The 25,616-nt window shown below is 35.6% G+C and overlaps 1 protein-coding gene across 1 annotated transcript; it reads left to right on the plus strand.

Annotated features, from left to right (window-relative positions):
• The first annotated feature begins 512 nt into the window (after positions 1-512).
• Positions 513-2,765, plus strand: LOC108477382 (uncharacterized). Its single transcript, XM_017779910.1, has one exon. It carries the CDS (start codon positions 513-515, stop codon positions 2,763-2,765), a length of 2,253 nt encoding a protein of 750 aa, XP_017635399.1.
• The last annotated feature ends 22,851 nt before the right edge of the window (positions 2,766-25,616 follow it).

Consider the following 25,616-nt stretch of genomic DNA (forward strand, 5'->3'; position numbering starts at 1 on the left):
ATCTTTCTTTGCACTTTTACTTGTTTATTTTATTTTCTTGTTACTTCTCAAATCACCTTTTTTTTTTATTTTCCATTTCAGCTCCTAGGTCGAGAACAAGAAATTTAATAAAAAATTCCATTAAACTCCCTGTGGATCGACCCTCTTCCACTATTCTACCTTTTTATTTATTTATTTTTTGAAGAGGTTTATTTTATTTTGATAGGCAAAACGATGCTTGTCAAAATTGGCGCCGTTGCCGGGGAGTTTTATTTTCGGCAATTATTGATTATTTTGTTTGATTTTTATGACCAGGAGAAACCCGGGGACTCTAGTTCAATATAACCCAGAAATTGAAGCAAGCGCTCGTAGAAATCACGGTCAGAAAGAAGCAGCAAGAGCAAAGAGAACGACAATCCAATCTGGAATCTACTTCTACGACACCACCACGTGAACCGAAACAAACTCCCAACGAAAGACCATCTCCCAACACCAATAATCCAATAACAAATCCCACGTTTGAACCGGAGCAAATGGCGAACCAAACCATTAGAGAGCTTGCCGCCGCTGCCCCCGCCGTACAACAACCGCTCTCCATTACCTTTCCTCAAGGCACTACCCCTTTTCAACTCAAAACAGGGTTAATTCATCTCCTCCCTACATTCAACGGTCTTCCTAGCGAAAGCCCACATAAACATCTCGCTGAATTCCACATGGTGTGTAGCAGCATGAAGCCGCAAGGAGTCTTGGAAGACCAAATCAAACTAAGGGCATTTCCTTTTTCTTTAGCCGGAATGGCTAAGGAATGGTTATTTTACCTTCCTCCTAACTCAATAACCACATGGGTTGAACTATCTCGTGTTTTCCTTGATAGGTATTTTCCAGCGGCAAAGGCGAGCGAGCTTAGGCGAAGCATTTTAGGAATCCAGCAAAGGAGCGATGAATCTCTTTACGACTACTGGGAGAGGTTCAAAAAGTTATGCGCAAGTTGCCCGCAGCATGGCCTATCCGAGCAGACCCTTCTTCAGTATTTCTATGAAGGGATGCTTCTGATGGACAAAAAGATGGTGGATGCTGCAAGTGGTGGCGCACTCATCAATATGATGCCAGAAAATGCTAGAACTCTAATCTCTACTATGGCCGCAAACTCGCAACAGTTCGGCTCTTCAAGTGAACCTAGCCGACGGGTTCACGAAGTAAGTACCGTTTCTTTGGAAAATAAAATAGACAAATTGACTGATATTGTCAATTCTTTTATCACAGGTAAGATAGGAGCCGCGAAGGTTTGTGGAATCTGCACAATGCCGAACTACCCAACCGATTCATGTCCAATGCTACAAGATGAGACGGGCGCCAAAGTCAATGCCATAAATAATTTCCCAAGACCTCCTCAAAGGCCATACAATCCCTACGGTAACACTTTCAATCCCGGTTGGAGAGACCATCCAAATATGAGCTATGGAAACAAAAACCAAAATTACCAACCGAGACCACCTCCCTTTCCAAATCAATCACCACAAAAAACCTCTCTTGAGACCATTGTTGAAAAGTTGGCCATTTCACAAGAAAAATTCCAAACCCAAACACAATCTCATCTCCAAGAAATTGACAAACAAATAAGCCAACTAGCCCAAACCGTTGGTCGCTTAGAGTCTCAAGGACGATTGCCCTCTCAAACTGAAACAAATCCGAGAGAAAATGTGAACTCGATTACTTTACCAAGTGGTACCGTAATTTCACCAAAACCGACAAAGGAGCCCAAGAAAATCGAGAAAGACAAAGAAGACACTTCTTTGAAGAGTCAAGAAGAAAAATCCTCGCCTACCTCAGGTAAAGTCATTCCTAGTCCTTCTTTTTCTACTTACGAGACTCCTCCTCCCTTTCTAGGAAAGCTTGCAAGGCGTGACAAAAAGGAAGAGGAGAAAGAAATTTTGGATATATTCAAAAAAGTGGAAATCAATATTCCACTCCTTGATGTCATTCGGAAGGTGCCAAAATATGCGAAGTTTTTGAAAGACTTATGCACAAATCGGAGGCGGTTCTCCGGCAATGAAAGAGTTAACCTTAATGAGAATATTTCGGCCGTTTTTCAAAGACGCCTACCACTGAAATACAAGGACCAAGGGATATTTGTAATTCCCTGCAAAATAGGAAAAGTCGGAATAAAAAGGGCAATGTGTGATCTAGGCGCATCTATTAATGTCATGCCGCTAAGCGTCTACAACAAAATTTCAACAGAACCATTAAAAGAGACGCGAGTGACGGTTCAATTAGCTGATCGATCAGTTATCTACCCCGAAGGGGTACTAGAAAACGTGTTGGTAAAGGTAAACGATCTCATTTTCCCTGCTGATTTTTACATTATTAACATGGAAAATGACCGCAGCAACAACGGATTAGAAATCTTGCTTGGACGCCCTTTCTTATCAACAGCGCATACAAAGATCGATGTCCGTAACGGCATCTTAACCATGGAATTTGACGGGGAAGTGGTTAAATTCGATGTGTACAAATCTATAAAGTATCCTGATTCCATCGCAAGTTTAAATTTTGTTGATATTATATATCCGTTAGCCGATGATTTTATCGAAACTAATTTGTTTTATGATTTTTATAGGAAATTAGAGGATCTCGATGATGAAAGCAAAATCATTTCAACTCTTTCCTCCATTTATGATTCTCGATTAATTCCATCTAAACCCCTTCCCTCAATTTTGCAGGCGCTACAACTAGAATTGAAGCAACTTCCATCGCATCTCAAATACGAATTTTTGGGTGATAACTGAACCTTGCCAATTATCATTTCAAGTGAATTATCACGATAGGAAGAGGAAAAATTGATTGCTATTTTACGCACCTATAAAAAGCCAATTGGATGGACATTAGCTGATATCCAAGGCTTAAGTCCATCCACTTGCATGCATAAAATTAAAACAGAGGAGAACGCAAAACCAACGAGAGAAGGCCAGCGACGTTTAAACCCGCCAATGATGGAGGTTGTGAAGGAGGAGATTCAAAAGTTGCTAGATGCTGACATTATCTACCCCATTTTTGATAGCAAGTGGGTAAGTCAGGTCCATGTTGTGCCAAAGAAGACTGGAATTACGGTGGTCGAAAATACCGAAGGAGAAATGATTCCGAAGAGAGTACAAAATGGTTGGAGAATGTGTATCGATTATAGGAAACTCAACTCACAAACCCGAAAGGACCATTTTCCTATACCATTTATCGATCAAATGATCGAAAGACTTGCTGGAAAAACACATTACTGTAGTCTTGATGGATTTTCTGGATTTTTTCAAGTTCCGGTGGCGCCTGAAGACCAAGAAAAAACAACATTCACTTGCCCTTTCGGAACTTTCGCCTATAGAAGAATACCTTTCGGTCTTTGCAACGCTCCGGCCACATTCCAACGATGCATGTTAAGCATTTTTTCCGATCACATCGAGCGAGGAATAGAGGTATTTATGGATGATTTTACTGTTTACGGTAATTCATTCTCTCAATGCCTTTCCAATCTTTCTTATGTTCTTAATCGATGCATTGAATTTAAATTGGTTTTAAACTACAAGAAATGCCATTTCATGGTAAGTAAAGGATTGGTACTCGGTCATGTGGTTTCGGCCCAAGGAATTGCCGTTGATAAGGGAAAGATTGATGTAATTCGCTCACTTCAATACCCCACTTTGGTGAGGGAAATTCGTAGTTTCCTTGGCCATGCAGGTTTCTACCGACGGTTCATAAAGGACTTCTCTAAGTTGGCGCAACCTCTTTGCCGATTACTACAAAAGGACGTGAATTTTACTTTTGATCAATCTTGCAAAAATTCATTCGATGAGCTTAAGGGAAGGCTTATATCCGCACCAATTGTATAACCACCAAATTGGACTTTACCATTTGAGATTATGTGTGACGCATCTGACCTTAGCGTGGGAGCCGTTCTCAGCCAAAGGAGTAAAGAAGGACCACACATGATAGCCTATGCCTCTAGGACTCTCGACTCGGCTCAACGCAACTACTCGACAATAGAAAAAGAGCTTTTTGCTGTCATTTTTGCATTAGAAAAATTTCGTTCTTATTTATTAGGAACTAAAAATTTTTGTTTTTTTCGATCATGCAGCGCTGAAATACTTGATGAACAAAAAAGAAGCAAAGCCGAGGTTGATACGATGGATTCTCTTACTGCAGGAGTTCAATCTTGAAATCAAGGATAAAAAGAGAAGCGAAAACTTAATAGCTGACCACCTAAGCCGTTTACCTACTTCACCAGTCGAACCTCCCCTACGAGAACAATTTCCAGACGAAACATTGATGGAAGCACACGCATCATTCCCATGGTTCGCCGATTTGGCGAATTTTCTAGCTACGTGTAAATTTCTGAACAATCTATCTCAATCTGAGATCAAACGCATAAAAAGAGAGTCTCGATACTATATTTGGGATGATCCATATTTATGGAAAAATTGCTAGGATCAAATAGTACGACGATGCGTAAGTAACAGCAAGGTAAAATCCATACTTGAGTTTTGTCATTCCTATGCTTGCGGTGGACATTTTGGCCCTAAACGAACCGCACACAAAATTCTTGAGTGCGGATTTTATTGGCCAACCTTGTTTAAGGACACTTACAACTTTTGCAAAGCATGTGACAGGTGCCAAAGAGTTGGAAATCTAAGTCGAAAGAGTGAGATGCCATTAAATCCTATACACATCTGTGAAATTTTCGATGTGTGGGGGCTCGATTATATGGGGCCATTTACCTCATCATTTGGAAATTTATACATTATTTTGGCCGTTGATTACGTTTTGAAATGGGTAGAGGCGAAAGCTACCCGAGAAAATGATGCGAAAACCACAACTAATTTTTTACGTGATTTTATTTTCTCAAGATTTGGAACTCCGAGAGCGATCATTTGCGACAGAGGAACACATTTCGTTAATCGAGTCGTCGAAGCTTTGATGAAGAAATATGGCGTGACTCAGCGGATAGCGACAGCTTATCATCCGCAAACCAACGGTCAAACAGAGGTTTCAAATCGAGAAATTAAGTCAATCCTAGAGAAGACCGTTAAACCAAACCGAAAAGATTGGAGCTTGAAGTTAGTTGATGCGTTGTGGGCATATCACACGGCCTACAAAGGACCTATCGGGATGTCACCTTACCGACTTGTTTTCGGTAAACCTTGCCACTTGCCTGTCGAACTCGAGCATAGGGCATTTTGGGCGGTGAAGGAATGTAATATGGAGATGAACGCTGTTGGTGAAGCACGAAAACTTCATATCCAAGAGCTTGAGGAGATTCGCCGCAACGCTTACGATAGCGCACAAAATTATAAAGAGCGAACAAAAGCATTTCATGACAAGCACATTTCATTTAAATCATTTTTCGTTAGGCAGAAAGTTCTCCTATTTAATTCAAAATTAAAAATTTTTGCAGGAAAACTTAAGTCCAAGTGGAGCGGACCATTTACCGTGATCAATGTTTTTCCTCAAGGAGCCGTGGAAATTGAGGATAGCTCAGGTACACAATTTAAAGTTAATGGACAACGGCTAAAACCTTTCTTCGAGAGCACACCAATCGGACTAATTGAAGAAATCGAGTTGGAAGAGCCAAAAATCTGACAGGAAAATGTCGAGCTTAACGACGTTAAACAAAGCGCTAAATGGGAGGCAACCCATTTGTTTACTTTTCATCAATTTTAAACTTTTTTTTATTTGTCGTTTGTTCAGACCCCTCCAGGCCCTAGAAGAGAACATCACGGAAATACTCTCCTTCCTTTACCTCAACTGTGGCTGCCATCGTCATTGATCATGGGGAGTATCCTTTACCTTTCTTTGTTCTTAAATGTACTTTACATTTATTTTTCCGGATTGGGACAATACGATTAAGTGAGGGGGAGGGTAAAGGATGACATTAATTTCGCCTTGCTTGTCATATTTTTTTGATGATATGTTTGTTTGAATTGATTAGAAGAACAACTCCTTTGCCGTTGCTTGCCGCTAAGCATGTTATGATTATTTTAGTTCATAAAGATACTTGAATTCTAGCATGCTTGATAATCGAATAATATGGGTAAGTCCAATTTGACAACCCTTACAATTTGTCTTGATGTTGTTAGTTGAATTTCTCACCTAGCTTAATTAATTAGCCCATTTTGTGAGAACTTGAGCCTTTAGCATGTATGATTATATTTTCATGCTCTTTTTTTCTTGCCTGAGAGTGTCAATTTAGACTTTGGAATCTAGAACTTGTGGCTTGTATGCATTTTGAGATTACATTGGAATTTGATGCATTAATATGATTTAGGCATTAGGATTCACCCTTTCTTTTCCCTTAATGAACCAAGTTGAAGCCTAATCCTGTTTTCTTTGTTTTCACCAAGATTTTAAACTCGAGCCTTTTCATTTATTCCTCTCGTCCACCTTTGACAAGACAAAGAGCATAAGTTTAAGGTTGTGAGATAATGTTCAAAAAAAAAAAAGAGACAAAAAAAAAACACAAAAAAAAAAAGAAAAAATAATTCGAAAAAAAAAAGAAAAGTGAAAAAAGAAAAGTTTGATGATTTGTTCATTATAGCTACCTTTGTTTAGTTTGCTTATTCTTGTTGCCTATGTTTTCTAAGGTTGTGGACATGATATAGTTATTTGTTGGGAAACTCTTGTCTTGACTTTCTTTAGCCTCATTTTAGCCTTATTCCCTACCTTTACCTAAGCCCCATTACACCCTTTATTAAAAGTCCTAATGATTTTTGCATCTCATTTCTTTAAAGTAGTGGATAATTGATCTTGCCACAAGCCTATGGAAACCCTTATTCAAATTTTGACTTTGAGTGAATTTGATTTCTACACCCGAAACACTTTTAATGATTTGAGTGCATCTTGGTAAGAATTAAGCTTAGGTTAGAATTTGATTGATAATTGATAGACAATGGTAAGGTTGAATGATTGTTCTTGCTTGCACCTATTCATTTTGATTCATGTTTTATTCACTTCATTTTTTGTGCACTTGAGCTCTCATAACTTTGTTTAAGACTTGCAACGGTTTAGGAGAAAGATGATGAAGCTTTTGATTAATTTATTTCAAACATACTTGAGGGCAAGTATGAGACAAGTGAGGGGGAATTTGATGTACCCTTATATTTGACACTTTTTGCTTGTTAATTCCTTTGTCTTGTGAATTTTTCACTATTTAATTGGTTGTATTTGATTTATTTCTTGTGTAGTGAACCCAATACTGGAAATGGCAACAAAAAGACGTAATCTGCAGTTTTTTTTTTCTTTTTATTCTGTCACGGTTGGAGTCGTGGGCACGGCGGTTATTCTGTCACGGCTGGAGTCGTGAGCATGACGTTGGGCACGACGCGGATCTGACGTGGCAAATCAAAAGTCAACACGGGGAATATTCTGGAAATAACTTATCTTGATCTATTGACGTGATTTGGGGGATTTTGGATTTCATTTTCATAATTTTATAGATATTATCTTATCTTTTTTTGATTAGTTTTCCTTGTTGATTTGGGAATTTGAAGCCTATAAATACCCACCTTTGGGTAAGGCTAAGTATCTCTTGTCTTTTGTTCTTATTGCTACTTTGTTTTCATTTTAATAAAATTTTCTTCTTTGTTTTATTTCTACTTTACTTTATTTTATTTTATGTTTTTACATTATCAAAACATGTTAAGCATGATAATCAATATCATGTTTGGCTAATTTTTCTCAAGCCAAGAGCTAGTACGAATCAATTCCTCGCGTGAGAATTGAATATTGCTTAAATCCCTTCGGGATACATTTTCTTCTTTCTGCTTAGATAGTTTGGCAATCGGCCTTACTAAAATTTTTAAACGTTTTTCAAATCAAAAAGGATCCGTTGGTCTGGAATCGTTTAATTTTACAGTTGGGAGGAAGGACCGGCCTGTGGCATTTCGACTTCCTATGAACACTCTTAGCGGCGGTCCACTAAGGAAAGACGAGATCAAAAATGATTCTTGATAAGACAACTTCCGAGTTGGGCTTTTCCTGTTTTAAAACTAAGTATTTTAACGGCGATAGACATGGTAGATTTACTTAAGAATCGACTTTCGAAGATAGACTTGGGAAGATCGGTTACATGAGAGAAAAGCAAGTTACGATGGGTTGGGCCTCGTAGACTATAACCGACATGAATCCCGGAGCAAAAATCTATTTTCGATGATCGTAGGAATTGATGAAACTAGCTCGAGGCGATTCTTATACTCGTGTTTATTCAACTTAATCTTTCATCTTCTTTATTTTATTGCTTTTATTTTAATACATCTTTCTTTGCACTTTTACTTGTTTATTTTATTTTCTTGTTACTTCTCAAATCACCTTTTTTTTTTATTTTCCATTTCAGCTCCTAGGTCGAGAACAAGAAATTTAATAAAAAAATCCATTAAACTCCCTGTGGATCGACCCTCTTCCACTATTCTACCTTTTTATTTATTTATTTTTTTGAAGAGGTTTATTTTATTTTGATAGGCAAAACGACGCTTGTCAATAATTATGTGCAATACCATGTTTATTTCATGGACTAATGTCCAAATAAACATGAAAATGTGTTGAATTAAATGTACATTGCATGATCAGCTATGCTTATTGGTATACTTGGTGAAAAGAGAAAATCCCGGTTGAAAATAAAGGGATATCTGATGGATACGCTATTCTTACATGATACGAGATCCTGCATGTGTTGCAGAAAAGGATTTAGCCTAGACAGGCAATCCGTTGATCTCGGTATAGAAAGGATCTATCCCGTACAGGTGTTCCTTGAGTGATCGAGCCTCCCAAAGAATGTGTGTATTATGGATTTAGCCCAGACGGGTAATCTGATTAGGGTCTGAATTTACCCTGGACTGGTAATTTAGATCTGAGCTCATTAAGAGTGTTTGTCACTACAAGGGATTTAGCCTGGACTGGTAATCCCAACATCACTCTATGAGTTTATATTACGGGGGATTTAGCCTGGATTGGTAATCCAGCTGTAATATGTGAGGTTCGGGGGAGTGCTTGCTTGAAAACGATCACTTGTATGACTTGATGGTAAATGAGCTATCTATCGAGATTTTAGAGAAATTCAACGGGTATTATAATGAATTATGCGATGAAAGTCCTGATATGGGCGTGGTGATAAAGGTAAAGTTAATTGATATGTTATGGATATGTACAGGTACGTACATTATACTCATAAGTGATGCCTTATTGAAATGTGATAAATGATGAGTAAGCGAATTCATGCATATGTATGTGTATACATGATAAACAAGTAAAAAGGTCTGAAAGATGAACCATCCTTATGCTTATGATTATGAACTGTGTTGTAATTTCATGTTAACTTACATTGTGTGATGAGATATGGGTTTCATGAAATGATGAGTCTATGATCAATGGACTTATGATAGTTACTATGAATTTGCACTGAAACAGTTTTAGATAGCAGCAATAGTCCAACTTTGAAAATCCACCAAAAATAGTGGAAATTGAGTTAGAGACTGAATAAAATATCAAATTAGATCTTATTGGGTCTAGTTTCAGATAAAGGAAATGGTTCTAGTAAAGGAATCTAATATGATGAGATATTTGAATTCTTGTGAGATAGAGTTAGAATGAGTTTAGAATCCCCTATTTTGACTTGGGAAAATCACTAGAAATTTTAAAAAAATAATTAGAGTTAGGAATCATATTACTGAAATCCTTAATGAGTCTAATTTTAGGAGAAAGAGACAGGAACATCATCCGAGTCTCGTACTATGAGATAAATAAATTTTAGTGAAGAATGGTCAAAGCTGTCAAATAGTGAAACAGGGGAGAATTTGAATAATAAAATGTACTTATTGGCTGGACCAAAAATTTTGGAAATTTTATTATAAGAAGATAAATGAGTCTAGTTTAGGGTAAAATTAACGGATCTTAATTTTGATTTTCTTAGCTCCAGATATAAATAAATTATTAACTATGACTCGAGGAAACAACTTAACCAGAATATCAGTAAAAGTGTCATTATGGTTGATTGCCTTAGGAAACATGTTGTTATAATGCTTATTATTTTCATATGGACTTACTAAGCTTTAAGCTTACTCCTTCCTTTCCATTTCTTTAGTATTTTTAGGTCGGCTCGAAGTTGGAGATCGTCGGAGGCAGCATCACACTATCAAGCTATCAACTTCAGAGTATTGTCATACGTGTATTAAACACTTTCGAGTGAGTGGCATGTATAAGGACTAGTTTTTATATTAGATGTTGTTATGATTAGCCAAATGTATTGGCTTATATTGATATATTGTATATAGCCATGAGATGTGGCTTATTATGGTTGTGGCTTGTAAGCCTAATTATTCCTGCTATGGGTTAATGCATGTCGTGTGATTATAATTGGTTGCTATGAATAATTAGTATAACACATGTATACGATGAAAGCCCTAGAACCATTCGAGGTGGTCGTGAACATGGAATGAATATGTGGCCTGGTAGTAAGTTGATAATGATTAAACATGGACAATTTTAGAATGTGTAGAGATTAAGTGTTGGGTAATAAACACTTGTAAGACAACATGCAAATTATTTAATTGGATCTTTCTCAAGGTCGATTAATCATTAAATTGATGCTATAATTTGGGTCCATGATGTATAAAGTATGGGAAAGAATTAAGGACAACATAAGTCTTGGAAAATAGCCTAAGTGTTGGCCACACAGGCAGAGACACGACCATGTGTCTCAGCCTTGTGGATGACAGGTCTAGCACACGGGCGTGTAGCTTGATCGTGTAAATCAATTTGTTTGGCTGACGTCATAAACAGAGAGTTACACGGGCTGAGGACATGGGCGTGTCCCAAGCCATACGGACGTGTGTGACCACACGGCCCAACCCACATGGGTGTGTGACTCTCCAAAGCAAGAAAATTGGTTAAGTTGCCCAAAGATTTTCAAAGTTCTCGGTTTAGTCCCGAACCACCCCGATGTATGTTATAGGCTTCGAAGGCTTGTATAAGGGACAATATACATGTGTTTGAGATGTTTTAATTTTTGGCAAAAAATTTTGTGGCCCAGTTTTGCACGTTGTGAATGCTTAAGTCCGGTAACGCCTCAAACCCTGTCCCGGCGTCAGATACGGGTAAGGGGTGTTACATCATTCATTAACAAAATGCTAAAATAACATCAAACCACTAAAAATGACAAAAAAAAACCAACATACTTTCAAATGACCTAAAACATGATTTCACTTTAAAAAAACTTGATTTTATTCATAAGTAAGCTAAAATAAGCATAAAAAATCGTGATTATATATGCCTAATTACCCCTATCATAATTCCCCTAAACTTACATTTTTTCTTGTCCTCAAGCAAACCAAACCTAAAACACACTAACAAAACCAACCAAAATGTCCCTATTACATAATTATAGGCATTAACAAGCATTAAGTAGACACAATCTGTAACATCCTATACCCGATCGATCGTTGGGTCCGAGCTACAGGATGTCACATTCATTTTCGGAGCAACTACAATAAATAATATTCAATTCAAAATCATTATACATTTAAACATAAGAAAATCATGCGTATTAAATAATATATAATTATTTTCGGGTCTTACACGAGCTAACGAAAGCACTTTTGCTAACCTGAGGTCGAAATAGATCAAATTGTAAAGATTATAAAATTTCGTGTTGACGTTCCAACTTTGGGGGTTTCCTCGTCACGATGTGACTCTTTGAATTAGATTCACCGTGACCTTGAGGCTACTTCGTTGCAACTTGAACCCTAGGTTATTTCTCGTTGTGACGTTAGGAGTATGTCGTTGTGATGAGGCCCTTGTTATCCAACAAGGTTGAATTTGGTACCTACTTTAGACTTACAAAAAACCTAACAATTACATAATCATTATCCTTAGGACTCCAATTCAACCATTCACCAAATGATTATATTCAAAACACAATTTCTAAACATTTCACTTCCTTATATAAATGTAAACTTTAAACATTTCATATGACCACAACATATACAACTTGACAATTTGAAACCTTTAACAAATTGCTCCTTGGTACATGCCACAAGACAAAAATAAAACAAGTTATACAAACTTTTTTGAGTTGAAACTGTGGTCTAGATGTTGACTTATCTGGGCTTCGAAATACCTACACCTATGCACAAAACAAACAATCATACGCTGAGCGATAAAACTTAGTGGTACTTTCATGATCCAAGATAATATAACATAAGGTAACATTAGCAATATGTCATGATGCTTATAATCTCAATGTCTACCAATGCATATTCTATATTGTAACACAAGTATAAAATCAATTGCATATGAAGGTATACAAGTATCAAAGGCAAACCAATTCAACTATCATGGCATTAGAATGGTCAAATCTAATTACATATACCAAAACCTATCTTAAGGCCTTTAGTTATCAGTACCAATCCACAATTTAAAACATTCATAATCTATTCATTATGACATTCAATATCAAGCTCAGTTCATAATAAAAATCTGTAACACCCTATACCTGACTCAATCACCGGGTCTGGGTACTGAATGTCACAAATGACCTAAATAACTTGACAAAATTTTTATGCTGATTCCTTTAAATATTTTGACATTATCAAATTATAGTATATGACTTGAGCTATAATCCATACCAACTAAGAAATATTTTTTTACAAATTTACTACCTTATCAAATCTAGCAATATTTAAAATTCCAAATTAAGATTTTGAACATAATACATCCAACCTAATCCTTAAGAGGTAGCCTCTAAGGGAGCCTAATCGGCTGTTTAATGTCACAGCAATAATGTGCAAGTGTACACTATCGATGCAAGTATAGTAGACAGATATGAGTCTGTCGGATATCGATCCCACGAGGATGGTTGTCTTTTGTTTATCAATGTCAGTGTAATAAATGGATAGAAAAGAGATAAATTTTGAGAGTAGGTGTCGAAGCAATAACTTGAAAATAATAAGATAAAATATGATAGTGAGAAACTAGGATCCCCCATCGTGAATATTCAACAAAATGCTAAATGCTCACAAGGTATAAAAGGGTAGGTGATTTTCGATGCATTAAACTGCAATGAATATCTTACCAAACTTGACTTCTATATTTAATCTAAGACTTAAACATGTACATTAACCCCACCTCCCGATGCTGGCAATGGAATACTATTAAGAACAAGCGGATTGAATTCCTCTAATCCTTAAGCAACTTCCGTTGTCATGCTTGCTAGCTTGAACTATCACTGCACTTTCTAGTGTTAGTGACAACAATAACACTTCCATGTTAAAAAAATTCAAACCCAAAGATTAAACAGTAGAAGCAATATTGAATAAAATAAAATTTAACCCAGAAATCATGTGTACTCTCGTACAAACATGACATAATCACCAGCGTTTAGAAAAGAAAAATAAAAGAAACAAGTGGAGAATACTATTCCTAGAGAACTTGACTTGAATCTATCTATTCCCTTTTATGTCACACTCAGGGCACTTCGTCAAAAGCTAAGCTACATCCTTTTCACGTTGGTTCACTTGTCGGAGCTTAAGCCGCCATAGCCGAAAGCTTCAAAAGATAGGTTGAAGAAGATGATAAACCCAAAAAGCTCTCTCCTATCCTCTTTTTTTTTTTCTTTTTATGTGATATTTATATTTTTCCCCAAATAGCCTAGGTGTCCTTTCATCAGAATCATGTTGCCTCTATACGTAAAAGTTTGTTGTACCAGACTGGACAGCTCACATATTTTTGTTCCTATCCGGACTGATGCTAGGTGCGGCGACAATTCGGGCGCAATTTGAAAATACTCATGTAGCGGCATCAGTACCAAAACATGACAAAATTAAGGATAAATAAACTAAGATCCACTAAGTTAGAAAATGTAAATTACTGAACTGAAAATGCTAAAATATGTGCTAAAGATAACTAAACGGGAAACAAAGTAACCAATAAGTAGGGAGGAAACATATGTTCTTTCAAGTACTATTAAAGCCCCTCTATATACACATAAACGAATTACACGTCCATGCTTCAAAGCTGGCAGTGTTTGGCTTGGTCCCTTCACTCAATTCCCGAGTCAAAACATTAATCCTGCAAATGATCAGTAAATTCGTAAGTTCAAATGAACTTAGTGATATTCAATAAATCAATGCAACAACAATATTTAAAGTTTTTTAGAAAATAAAATTTAAGGAAAAAATTTCAAACTCCCTAACTATCATTGGGCATTTCACAGATTTATCGGCACGGTTGACACCTTGCCCCCTTTTTTTATGCTCCTGCTGGTGGGCTTTTCCACTATTTCATATGTAAATGCGTCTTTCAACAATAATGATTCCCTGTGGTCTTTGCCTTATTTTGTTGCATCCTCGATCCCTTTTTTTCTTTTAGCAAGTTTAACCTTATCGTGGTCTATCTTTAGCGAGGGCACTTTCTCTTGTCCTAATTCATAGTTCAAAACACGATAGTAAGTTGCTGGAATAGACGCCCCTTTTTTTCCTAGCGAAATCGTACCTCGCATTGTAGTCCTATGGTATTAGTTTGCCTCAGTCCAATTGTCTAAAAATTGAAATTAATAGATAGGTCTCAATGAATTATCTCTTCCACTATTTCTCGGGGAATTGTCTGCCTAAGGTAGCTCTTGGCAGACTTTTTCATTTGATAGCCCTTGCGGACTATCCTATGTTACATAATCCTAGTCATACAACCTCTTACTTTGAAGATCTCTAGTAGACTTTCTTGGTCAGACCCCTTGGGCGTTTGTTGCCTCAAAGTGAAGCTTGGTGGGCTTACCCCTCTCTGGCCGCCTTATTACCCGCAGACCCTTAGGTTTAAATTTCATTTGATCATCTCATTATCACTCGTAATATTAGTTTACTCGCCAACAATGGATACTTCATACCTCGAATAAGGTATCCCTTCTATCTTCTTTGCTTTACTAAGATCACATGCACCAATTCCTTTCTCTATAGCAACTTGGAAATTTCCCTCGTTAACAAGCTTACCCGTATTATCAGACATTTTTACCAAATTTTCTTATCTTCATAGTTGGTGGATTATCTGACTATCCCATTTACTCGCGTTTTCAAACGCATCGTAATCATCTAATTGTACTACTCGCCGCATGAGCCATATAGTAAATTTTCCTTTTTCTTGCATTGTTAGCTTCCTGGTTTTTCCATTTTGGTAGACTTCATTTGTTACCATAGCCTAGCTATAGTCTTACACAATATAAACTCATGTTTACTGTCCTGGAAGACTTCATATGTTTCCATAGCCTAGCTATGGTTTTAAACAATATAAACCCGTGTTTATTATCTTGGAGGACTCCATATGTTGTCATAGCCTAGCTATGGTCTTACACATTAAACCTCTTTTGAGGTGTCAGCCCGAAAGACCTATAAAAAGCAGTCACGGTGTCACTCCATAGAATCGATAGACCATTATCATAATGTCACTCTAATGAGCCAATAGATTATCGCCGTCGAGGTGTTACTCCATAGAGTCGTTAGACAGTCGTCATGGTGTTGCTGTAGTGAGCTAATCGATACCGGCTTATCAAATTCTCAGCTTCTCAGACTTGAATCTCACATTTACCACATCATGCAGAGCTTCTTTAAACTTCTTCTTCTTCTTCAGAACAACCAAAGAAGACGTTGCAGACGAAAATGAGATTACCAATTAATTCAAGAGAATTCTTTTCTCTCCACCCATATATATCCTAATTTGTACGATATTCTGAGAACATTGTAGTCATCCATCGCTAATTATTCTGTCTTCCACTAAGGAGCCAGTCAAATCTAATCTAATAAAACTAGAATTGAAATTCAACTATTCATAATGTAGCCATTAAATTTTCTGAATTTCCTAAAAGAGCCCGCCATCTTATCATTTTATTGAAGTAACTCCTAACTTTCCTTTAATTTTAGAACATAAGAGGAAACCAAGCGTGAGAAAATTCGTTTAACATATCGTCTAAATCTCTTTCTAGAGTTTATTGACTCATTCATATTCGTTTCGGCAGTAAATTCTATTATTAATCTATTTCATTACCTTTTCAAATTTTCCAATTCCAATAATAATGTTTATAACGCCCTAAAATTCTTATTTTTGTTATTATGGAAATGTGACATAATTGTGTACCTGCTTTAGTGGTTAAGTGTTCTGGGTGTGTGTGTGAGGTCCCAAGTTCAAGAACTAGCTTTGGAAAATTTTAGTATTTTTCTGACTTTACCCCTATTTCTGGCTAGTAGGCTTTTAAGTAATTGTTTGCAAGTTTACATTAGAATGGGCCTACTGATCTAGAGGTTAAATGAAGTGTCAGTCTGTTGGAGGTTCTGTGTTTGAATCTCTGCGTGGGCAAAAGAAATTATTTTTGCTCGGTTTGGTGGCTGAGAGTTTTTGTTGTACCGAAAATCTGAGAAGTGGGTTGTTGAGTTAATGTAGGTAGTGGATTTGAGTAAATTAGTTCTCTCGAAAATCTCTCTCTTCAGAAAAGAAAAAAAAATTGACCATTCTCTCTGCCACTTCCCCTTTCTTTTTCTTGTTGTTTTCTTTTTGCTGCCGTCTTTCTGTTCTCTTTTCCATCTACTTTCGAATTTTCATGACTTGTTAATTTAACTTTTTCCCGTTATTGGTAGGTTTTGGCTTTTTCTAATCTAAACTTTTTTTTCTGAATACTTTTTAAGAGAGGTTTCTTTTTGGAGTTTAGGAATTAATCAGGGACTGCATATCATTCCCAATTGACGAGTTAAGTGCATGGAATTCTCGTTTCGATCAAAGGTATGGTTATCGATAGTTAATGGATGAACGTCCCTGTTTGAGCTTTGATAATGTTACTGAAATTGGGTGTTGGAATGTCAGTTTTTAGGTTCTGGAGTGTTTAGGGATTGTTTTAGCATTAATCGATACCAGGTGCATACCCGAAACACCGAAAATGGTGTTCAAAAGAAAGTTGGAAAACCCCACTGTCTACGCCACACGGGCGTGTGGTCGTCCGTGTGATAGGCCGTGTGCCCTAACACGGGCGTGTAATCGATGAGGCCAGGTCATGCGCTCAAGACACGGCAGTGCGATTGCCAAGCAGGCCATGTGCGACACACAGGCTAGACTGATTTTAACTGTGTGGGCCACACGGGTAATCCAAAAGGGTGTGTGGAATTCTAGGCCAGGTCGTGTGATCCACACAGTCAAGGCCAATTTGGGCCGTGTGGGCTACACGGGCAGGCCATATGGGCGTGTGAGCCCATTTACACTGAATTGATTGCTAAGGTTGCACGGGTCGCCCAAGTCGACTATGAACCTACTGTAGGGTCGTAAGCATTACTTAGACCTCTAATTATGTGAACTGATGGATTGATGGATATATATTGAGTATGATGATAGTATGAATGTATACATTTACTGATTATTTGTTCTGATATCATGAGATAGCATGTCATGTATTGTATGTTGCATTGCATGGGGTTTGGTTGATTTTATTTAGAGGAAGTGTACTGAAAGGCTCTTAAGCCTAATATACTGGCAGCTCAGTTGCAAACTACTGTTTTGTGCCGCAATCGGCACTACCTAGAGTGTAGGGATGAGTGGGTTGATTTAATCCCCACATGGAGTGTAGGGTTGGACAGAGATGGTGTCTAGAGGCTACTTGCGTAGGACTTTGTTACTATATACTGTATATCTGTTATTGATATAGTGATGGGCTAAGGCCCTTGTGCATACTGATACTGAAAGGGGCATAGGTCTAAGACTATTTTTGACGGTGCACTGTGTATACTGTTGTTGTTTTTTTTGTGGGATTACACATTGAGTTTACGTAAACTCACCCCACTCTGTTTAATATGCACAGGTAATCCCTAGACCTAAATGAATTAGCCCGTGGAGGACTCGATGGTGACCACTGTTTTTGGACTTTTATGATTTATAATTTATGATTTATGGTTTTAGTTACCGTAGTTTATTTGGATGTAATTTGGAAACTTTTTGGGACTTTTGCTTAAATTTGATTTTTATTTATTTTATGGATTTATAATTGCTAAATGTAGGAAAACTCGGTTTTCGAAAAGGAAAAGTTTTCTCTAAATACACGATTTACTCAAAACGGTTTTAAAAGTTTTCGCAACGAATTATGTTTAAAACAATCAATTAAATGAGTAAGAATTTTGGAATCAATAAGAGATAAGAAAAAGTAATTAAATGGAAATGGATTTATTGTAGAAACTTAATTTTCAGACACCCTATCATGTGACATTGCCAGATTCGGCCATAACATCTGGGCCGGGCTTGGGGTGTTACAATGTTACGTTGATAGGACATTATTAAAATGGACTCGGATACACAGGTAAACTACACCACACCAGATAGCTCGTAAAAGCTTAAAATACACCACACCAAAGCACTAAAGTGCAAAGCTCGTAGGCATCAAATGCATTCTCATATGCATATACATCCCTCCACCACACCAAGGTCTCAGTAGAGACACAATACTGATCACCGCTAGATATGCGAATGTTTAGACTAGTCAAATTGTAATATAGAAAAATGTTACAACGAAACACTCTAGGAAGTATTCCGAGGATCATACCTAAGGGAGGTTGAATTAAACCGAAATTAATTCTCTACACTAGTAATTCTAAATAGTACCGGTTTAGAATTATATTATGAAAAATCAAATAAGCATCAATTAATCTAATTAAACTAAAAATCAACCAATTACCAATCGAAAATAATCTAATAAAACAAGCAGGAGCCTAACTCACTTCAGTAATCCTAATTAACTTTAGAACTCAGGTTTTATCTAGTTAGCTATTAATTAACTAGTTAATATCTTTCGCCATCTAACTAATTAATTAATCGACCAATACACACTTACCTCTCGGCCTCACTTTCTTTACCGGGATAAATTATGATGTACTCGGTAAAATTATCTCTCGATCTCGTTTATCTTAAATTACTTACTAAGTGCGTCACTCCTTAGAGTTTAATTGCACATAATTTAAACCAACTAACCCGGATTTCAACCCTCATTCATCCGTTAATTATTCACACATCATTCGTTAAATTCCCTAAGGAAATTAGTTACTCATGGATCTAAATACAAAAATTCCTAAACTCATATTTGACATGAAAAACATCAAATTAAATAAAAGTAAGGAGTAGAGAAAGAAATCCATTTTTTGATATCGATTGAAGCTCGGAAGCAAAATCTCATTTAACAATTGCGAAGATCATCTCGATTGTAATTGGAATCAACAACAAAATAATGGAAAACTAATATATCACGACCTTGGATAGAAATCGAATCCAAGTTAAAGTAGTAACAAAAGTATAAAAATGACTAAACTAAAAAGAAAATAAAACTAAACTAAAAACCTAAAAATATTAAAACGGCTTACTTGGCCAGGCCTTTTCAAATGAGACTTAACATGCTATTTATAGACTTTATTCTCATACCTAATTAGGGTTGCTAAACAACCCAAAATTCTGATTAAGATACATTGTGAAGACTAAAATACCCTTAATTAATTTTTCTTGTTCGTCACTCGGTGTCACGACACCATAGGACCGGTGTCGCAACACTGCCTTCATTTTCTAGGTATTTTGGCTTTGAAGTTCAGTGTTGCAACACCACTTCCTAGTGTCGCGATGCTATAGTAGCCCCTTGCCTTCTAAGCTCAAAAATACTGTTTTACACACTAGATAAAGTCGTTAGATCATCTTTAGGCCTATAGTGGCCTATTAGGTTGTAACATAACTCAACATTGCATAAAAACAATTATTTTGCATAAATTAAATGCATCACAATAAAAACTGAAAATGAAATAAAAATATGAAAAAAAGGTATAAAACAAGCTTGTTAAGTGTCGGAAAGACCTTAATTTGCCACAACGAATTGTAGCAGATCAAATACTCGATGATCCACAATAAATATTAGATCCCGATATAATCAGTAATGATCTCTGTATAATTACATATCCTGTAAAAGCATACATATGACCTTATTAGCATATCAATCGTATCCTAACGTTTTACTAAGTTCACAAGGACATCAATTATACATATAAGCATTCCCATACTTGTAATCATCTTACTCACATATTCATACTCTGTATTCAGTCACATATGCCCTTTCGTACCATGTACACTGTTCTATTGCATAACAATCATTTATCACATTTCGCTTTGCAATTTAGTACATAAATCATTACTCGATCATAATCACAACTATAATCCAATTCGTCATCAAATCACATGTACTACTGACCATGCAACATTTTTTTATCCATTTACCATTTCATATAACATAATTCAAGTATTTCATGCTATTTTTTATTTTATTCATTTTACTCCTATATTTCGATATCCCACATCAAACTCAATCAAAAAAATTCATACTATGATCATATACTTACCTCAATGATTAATCAAGAAATTAACATATATATACAATAAATTAAATCTCTCTCGAATCATAAAAGTAAAAACTGAGGTTTTGCGCTTCACTAGTCGACAATTTTCTTTTTCTTTCTCTCTCGACAATCTGGTGTCGTCGTTAACTACGAATAACCACAAAATATATTACACGATCAATTTCCAGCCAATTCATAACTAATTATCAATTTACACATATTTTATAATTTATTCGATTTAGTCCCTAAAATCGAGTCAATCATAACTTTTAATTTAGGGTTTTAGATTAAAATTCAATTTCACCATAACTCATTAGGGACCTTCTATTTTCTGTCCCTACCAACATTTCATGATTGTTTTTCATTTTTTTCAATTTAATGTACGAAACTAATAATTAAGCTTTACAATTTAGTCTTTTTCATATACTAAGCTTAATTTCTAACTTTTTTGCACCAATTTCATCTAATTCTCAATAATGGTAACTTTCAAAAACTTTAAAAGTCTCACAAATTGGTACAATAGTTAGCTAAAAGAAGCTCCCATGACCTCAAATCTAAAAAAATCAATGAAAAATGGCTAGGGACTTACATGCAATAAGGGTCGCATGTTAAAAGCTTGAAAGCTTTCTCTTTTCTTCTAAAATGGTTTTAGTGGTCTTTGAGATGAAGATGAAAACTTTTTTCATCTTTTTCCTACTTAATTTGCTTATATACTAAGGTTTATTTTAATTAAACTTAGTTAATTAACTTAATTATAATTAATTAGGCTTAAACTTTAATCAACTCAGTCTAATGATAATTAACATCACATCCCACTAACATCTATCTCAATTTGGTCCATTCCTATTTTGTTCCTTTGAATAATTATTATTTAAGTTCCCAAGCCTTAATCTAATTAAAAGTATATAGTGATTAAACTTTTATGATTTAGTCCCTAAGCCATAATTACTTACAATTTAGACTAAATCCCTTAACCAAATTTTAATTCATCTATACGTTAACTCTGTAAATATCCTTATTTAATATTTATGGACTCGATTTATGGAAACAAGGTCCCAAAACCATATTTTTCGACACCACCAGAAATTAGATTGTTACATAATCCACTCCATCATTGGCAATCCTGTTTAAACATAAAATGTACAATGACTGTGATACCCCTAACGCATATCTGCCACCAGAATAGGGAGTACGGGAATGTTACAGCAAGTTAACAGAAATAATAGGTAAAAATCATGATCATTACAATATGATTTCTCAAATACTACAAAGTAATTGAATTACAATAATAACTTACATTTGTGAGGCTTAGATCGAGCTTAAGGGACTAAAGAAATAATCTTAAAACTCTTAGGGACTAATTTGAAATAAATCAAGAAATTTCAGGAAAATATGGAAAATTTCAAAAATAGGGGACACATGACCATGTGGAATGCCTCAGACTGTGTGACTTTCGAAGGGTGTGTCCCAGCTTGTGTCTCTGCTCTTCTAACTCATTGACTTGATACATGCGGCTGTGTCGTAGGTCGTGTGTCAAGTCATGTAACTCTCTGACTTGATACACACGGTCATGTCGCAGACTGTGTGCCAACCCGTGTGCACCTAAGTGAACCTTAACCATCAAGTTTATCATTTCAAGATTTCTTGAACTTTAAGTAATCCATTTACCAGCCATTTGACCTATTCAAAATGCCATAAAACATGCTAAAATCATGCTAATTCAACTATCTTAAGTGCTTAACCAATGTACCCTCAATGGTACCACAAGTATACACACTTATACAACACTATAAATCATCAACCAAAACATGTCAATCCACACAACTTAAACTACTAACCAATTTGCCTATCATAGGCACCCCAACTCACAACAATTCAATATAACTTATTAGTCATACATATGCTAAAATTTTGTACAAAAGACATCTTCCATCATTCATAACTCATAATAAGTTATCAACTAAAAATTTATCAAATGAACACCAAGATCGTTGTAATGATGCTTATGTTTTCAACTTGCATTTAGGCACACTTTGCATACCAAAACAAAAGTAATGACATAACAATTCGATTACATGTCATATAATCCAAAATAAACATTCAAAAACTACTGAAAACAGATGGTTAGTGTGACTTGAATGCTAACCCGATCGTCCAACCCTCAAAAGTATCTACAATTGTAGCACCCTATACCTGGCTTGGTCACCAAGCCCAAATATTGGATGCCACACCGCCATCTCGTCTCATTTATATATCAAATAGGAACTAGATTCAAGAAAACTGATCATCTTGTGTTAAACCGAATAAGTTTTAAGTCGTCCAAATAGCTAATTAACATTATTACATGCAAACCATTCATTAATCAGTCTTACATAAAAACATGCATAAGGGCTAGTTAGCAAAATTTCATAAAAATGTCCGTAGGTATCGATACTGATATCCAGGTATCGATATTTTCCTTGAGTGGTATCGATACCACTTGGAAAAATGATACCAAAAGAGCATATTGTTTCTTGATTTAAAACCCAACTATCAGAAAATATCAGTACCATCGAACAAAGTATTGATATTTCTTCCCCGTGTATTGATACTCGAGCAAATGTATCAATACTAAATCTCTTTTCTATTTCTTGTATGTTTTAATTCACAAAGGTATCGATTTTCAAAGCCCAATATCGATACCTCTGCTACAGAGCTAAAAATATAGCATAAAAAAGCAAATAATTCATCTCAAATAGTTCCTAAACAATATTTATCAAATACTAAGTTAAATAATCATTCATACGGCTTAATTAACAGTACAAAATACCCAAAAAGAGCCCGAACAAATATCATCATGCGACATCAATGTTTATAGTCCTAAGAATAGTAATAACATGATGTTCTTAGAAACCAAGTCAATTGTTTAGAAATCAACGTAACTATAATAAGTTTACCACATTACCTATTTTCCCAAAACAAATAAAAATAATAAAACACCTACGAAGAATAACCAGACTTCCCTGGATCACTCCCTCCTAAACTACACTGTCCACACTGCATCTTTACTAATCTGTATATGTTGAAATAAGTGGGTGAGCTTTAACAAGCTCAGTGAATGCAAAGAATTTCTACACGCAAACATGTCACCACGCAACACGACCAACCATTTACTCATAGTTACCTTATTTTTAAGTCTAACGTCTTATAGTGTTAAATCATGCATCATCTAGTAGTTCATTTTCATTACACATGTTTACTCATTCAAGCATAGAACATAATCCACACAATTACATAAAATATGATAAACTGGGATAAGATGGCACTCGCGTTATGAAACATATAGTGAGCTCTATCATCACACATCGGATACATGGATCTCCATTACACCACATAGACTTATAAAGTCAAAAAAGTCCCAAAAGTTAAGCATATAGCTATCACTCTTCTTATTTCCCCTCACATGTCCTGTTGAATGGAGCTTAACTCTCATTCCCTTGTCCCTCCAAACATGTCCCAGAGCCTCAACGCCTAAAACCACTAAATATATAAGTGAGTACTCAACAATCCTATGGCATGCCAACTATATTCAATGGTTCTAAGGTCACAAGGCCATAATATCCAAATACAACATATAATACCTACCAATTATCCATGCACTATCACTGCATATCAATGTCAAAACACTAACATAGTAATATAACATATATATTACACATTTATTTCATGTATATAATTGCACTTTACACAACAATCAACATACCCACTTATCACATTTCATGCTCAATTCATAACCATAAGATTACTATAGATTCAGGAAAGCTTATGCTCGAAACTTAGAGTAGCGGTTTAGGCTACATCTAAATTCCCAATCAACACATGACTTGTGTTTACGAGTAGCAATCCCACACACTCACACTTTACACCTTTGTCGAAAAGCCGAAAGCTCAACTAAAATTTCCCTAGCTCGTAGCAAGCTCTAATGAATTCGAAGCTTTACAAACATAAATCATACAATAACCACCGTCAAATATCAACCAAAAATTCATCTAAAGTAACTAATACACAAGCTTTAAGCTAAGTTCCAGTGTAACTTAAACTATTTGAATAACAACTTTAAATTCTAATATCTGGGCCTATACTCAATCTTTTTGCCTAAAATCAGTTTCGTTCATCTAATTAATCATCTACGCCTAATACACATCCTTCAAACTAGACAAATAGACTCAGTTCATGGTATCGACATTTTTCAACATCTTTTAGGTAATTTTCACAAAATTCATTAAAACATGAGAAATCATTAACGAACCTTCAAGATAAGTTTAAAAACCTTCTAATCATGCTAAAACAAGTTGAAAAACACCTTGAAACCAAGTTTTAACTTAAAATCCCGAAAGCCACCATTAATGGTTCGATTTTCAACTTTTATTTAAAACATGCTATTTGAGGGCTAATAATTCAGTTTTTGAGTTAAATAAAATTAAAAACCAATGGATACATGACTGATTACCTTTTTTGAAAAAAATGAACAAGTTTCGATGAAAATCCAGAAAACCCACTTTTGAAGAAGATGATGAAAATTATGGAGCTTTGGGTGTTTTTCTTGGGGATTTTTTATGGTAATTGACTTAGGAATGATAGGAAATCAATGTATTGTGGTTTGAGAATAAAAAATCGAGTTGAAGATCAAGGGAATGGCAAGGGACGACAAGCACAATGAAGGGGATAAAGAAATTGACGTGAAAAAATGTTATGAAAACATGTTGATAGGGAAGAAATATGTTCAATTTTACAAAATGTTAAAACTGCAACATAAATGCCTACTATTTTGGCTTTGTTACAAATAAATCCTTTCTCAAAATTAAGGGTTTCTAGAACACTTTTCCAAAAATTGATTTAACAGTTAAGATGCCAAAGTCGAAAACATTATCGAGTACTAACTTTATGAAATTTTGAGCTTTTCTAGGCCAAAATTCCTAAAATACCCTTAAAACTCTTAGGTCCGATTTTGGAGTGTTACAACAAGAAATAGAAATTAACATAAGTAAGCTTATTGAAGTTTAATAAGTTCGACGAATAGAAATAATAAATCTTACCAAAGTAAATATAACAATTTAATCAAATATAATTCAACAACAAATGTTTCCTGTCATCTACAATTTCAAATCAATGAATTACATCGTTCAATTCAAAGCTCAATAATAATTTCTAGAAAACATACATGTCCACAACAGAGTCAATTTA

This window comes from Gossypium arboreum, chromosome 7 (assembly GCF_025698485.1).
Source record: "Gossypium arboreum isolate Shixiya-1 chromosome 7, ASM2569848v2, whole genome shotgun sequence".
NCBI lineage: Eukaryota > Viridiplantae > Streptophyta > Magnoliopsida > Malvales > Malvaceae > Gossypium > Gossypium arboreum.

What these genes read in the sequence shown, in the direction of transcription:
- LOC108477382 (XM_017779910.1), top strand. Translation starts at nt 513, where the DNA reads ATGGCGAACCAAACCATTAGAGAGCTTGCCGCCGCTGCCCCCGCCGTA.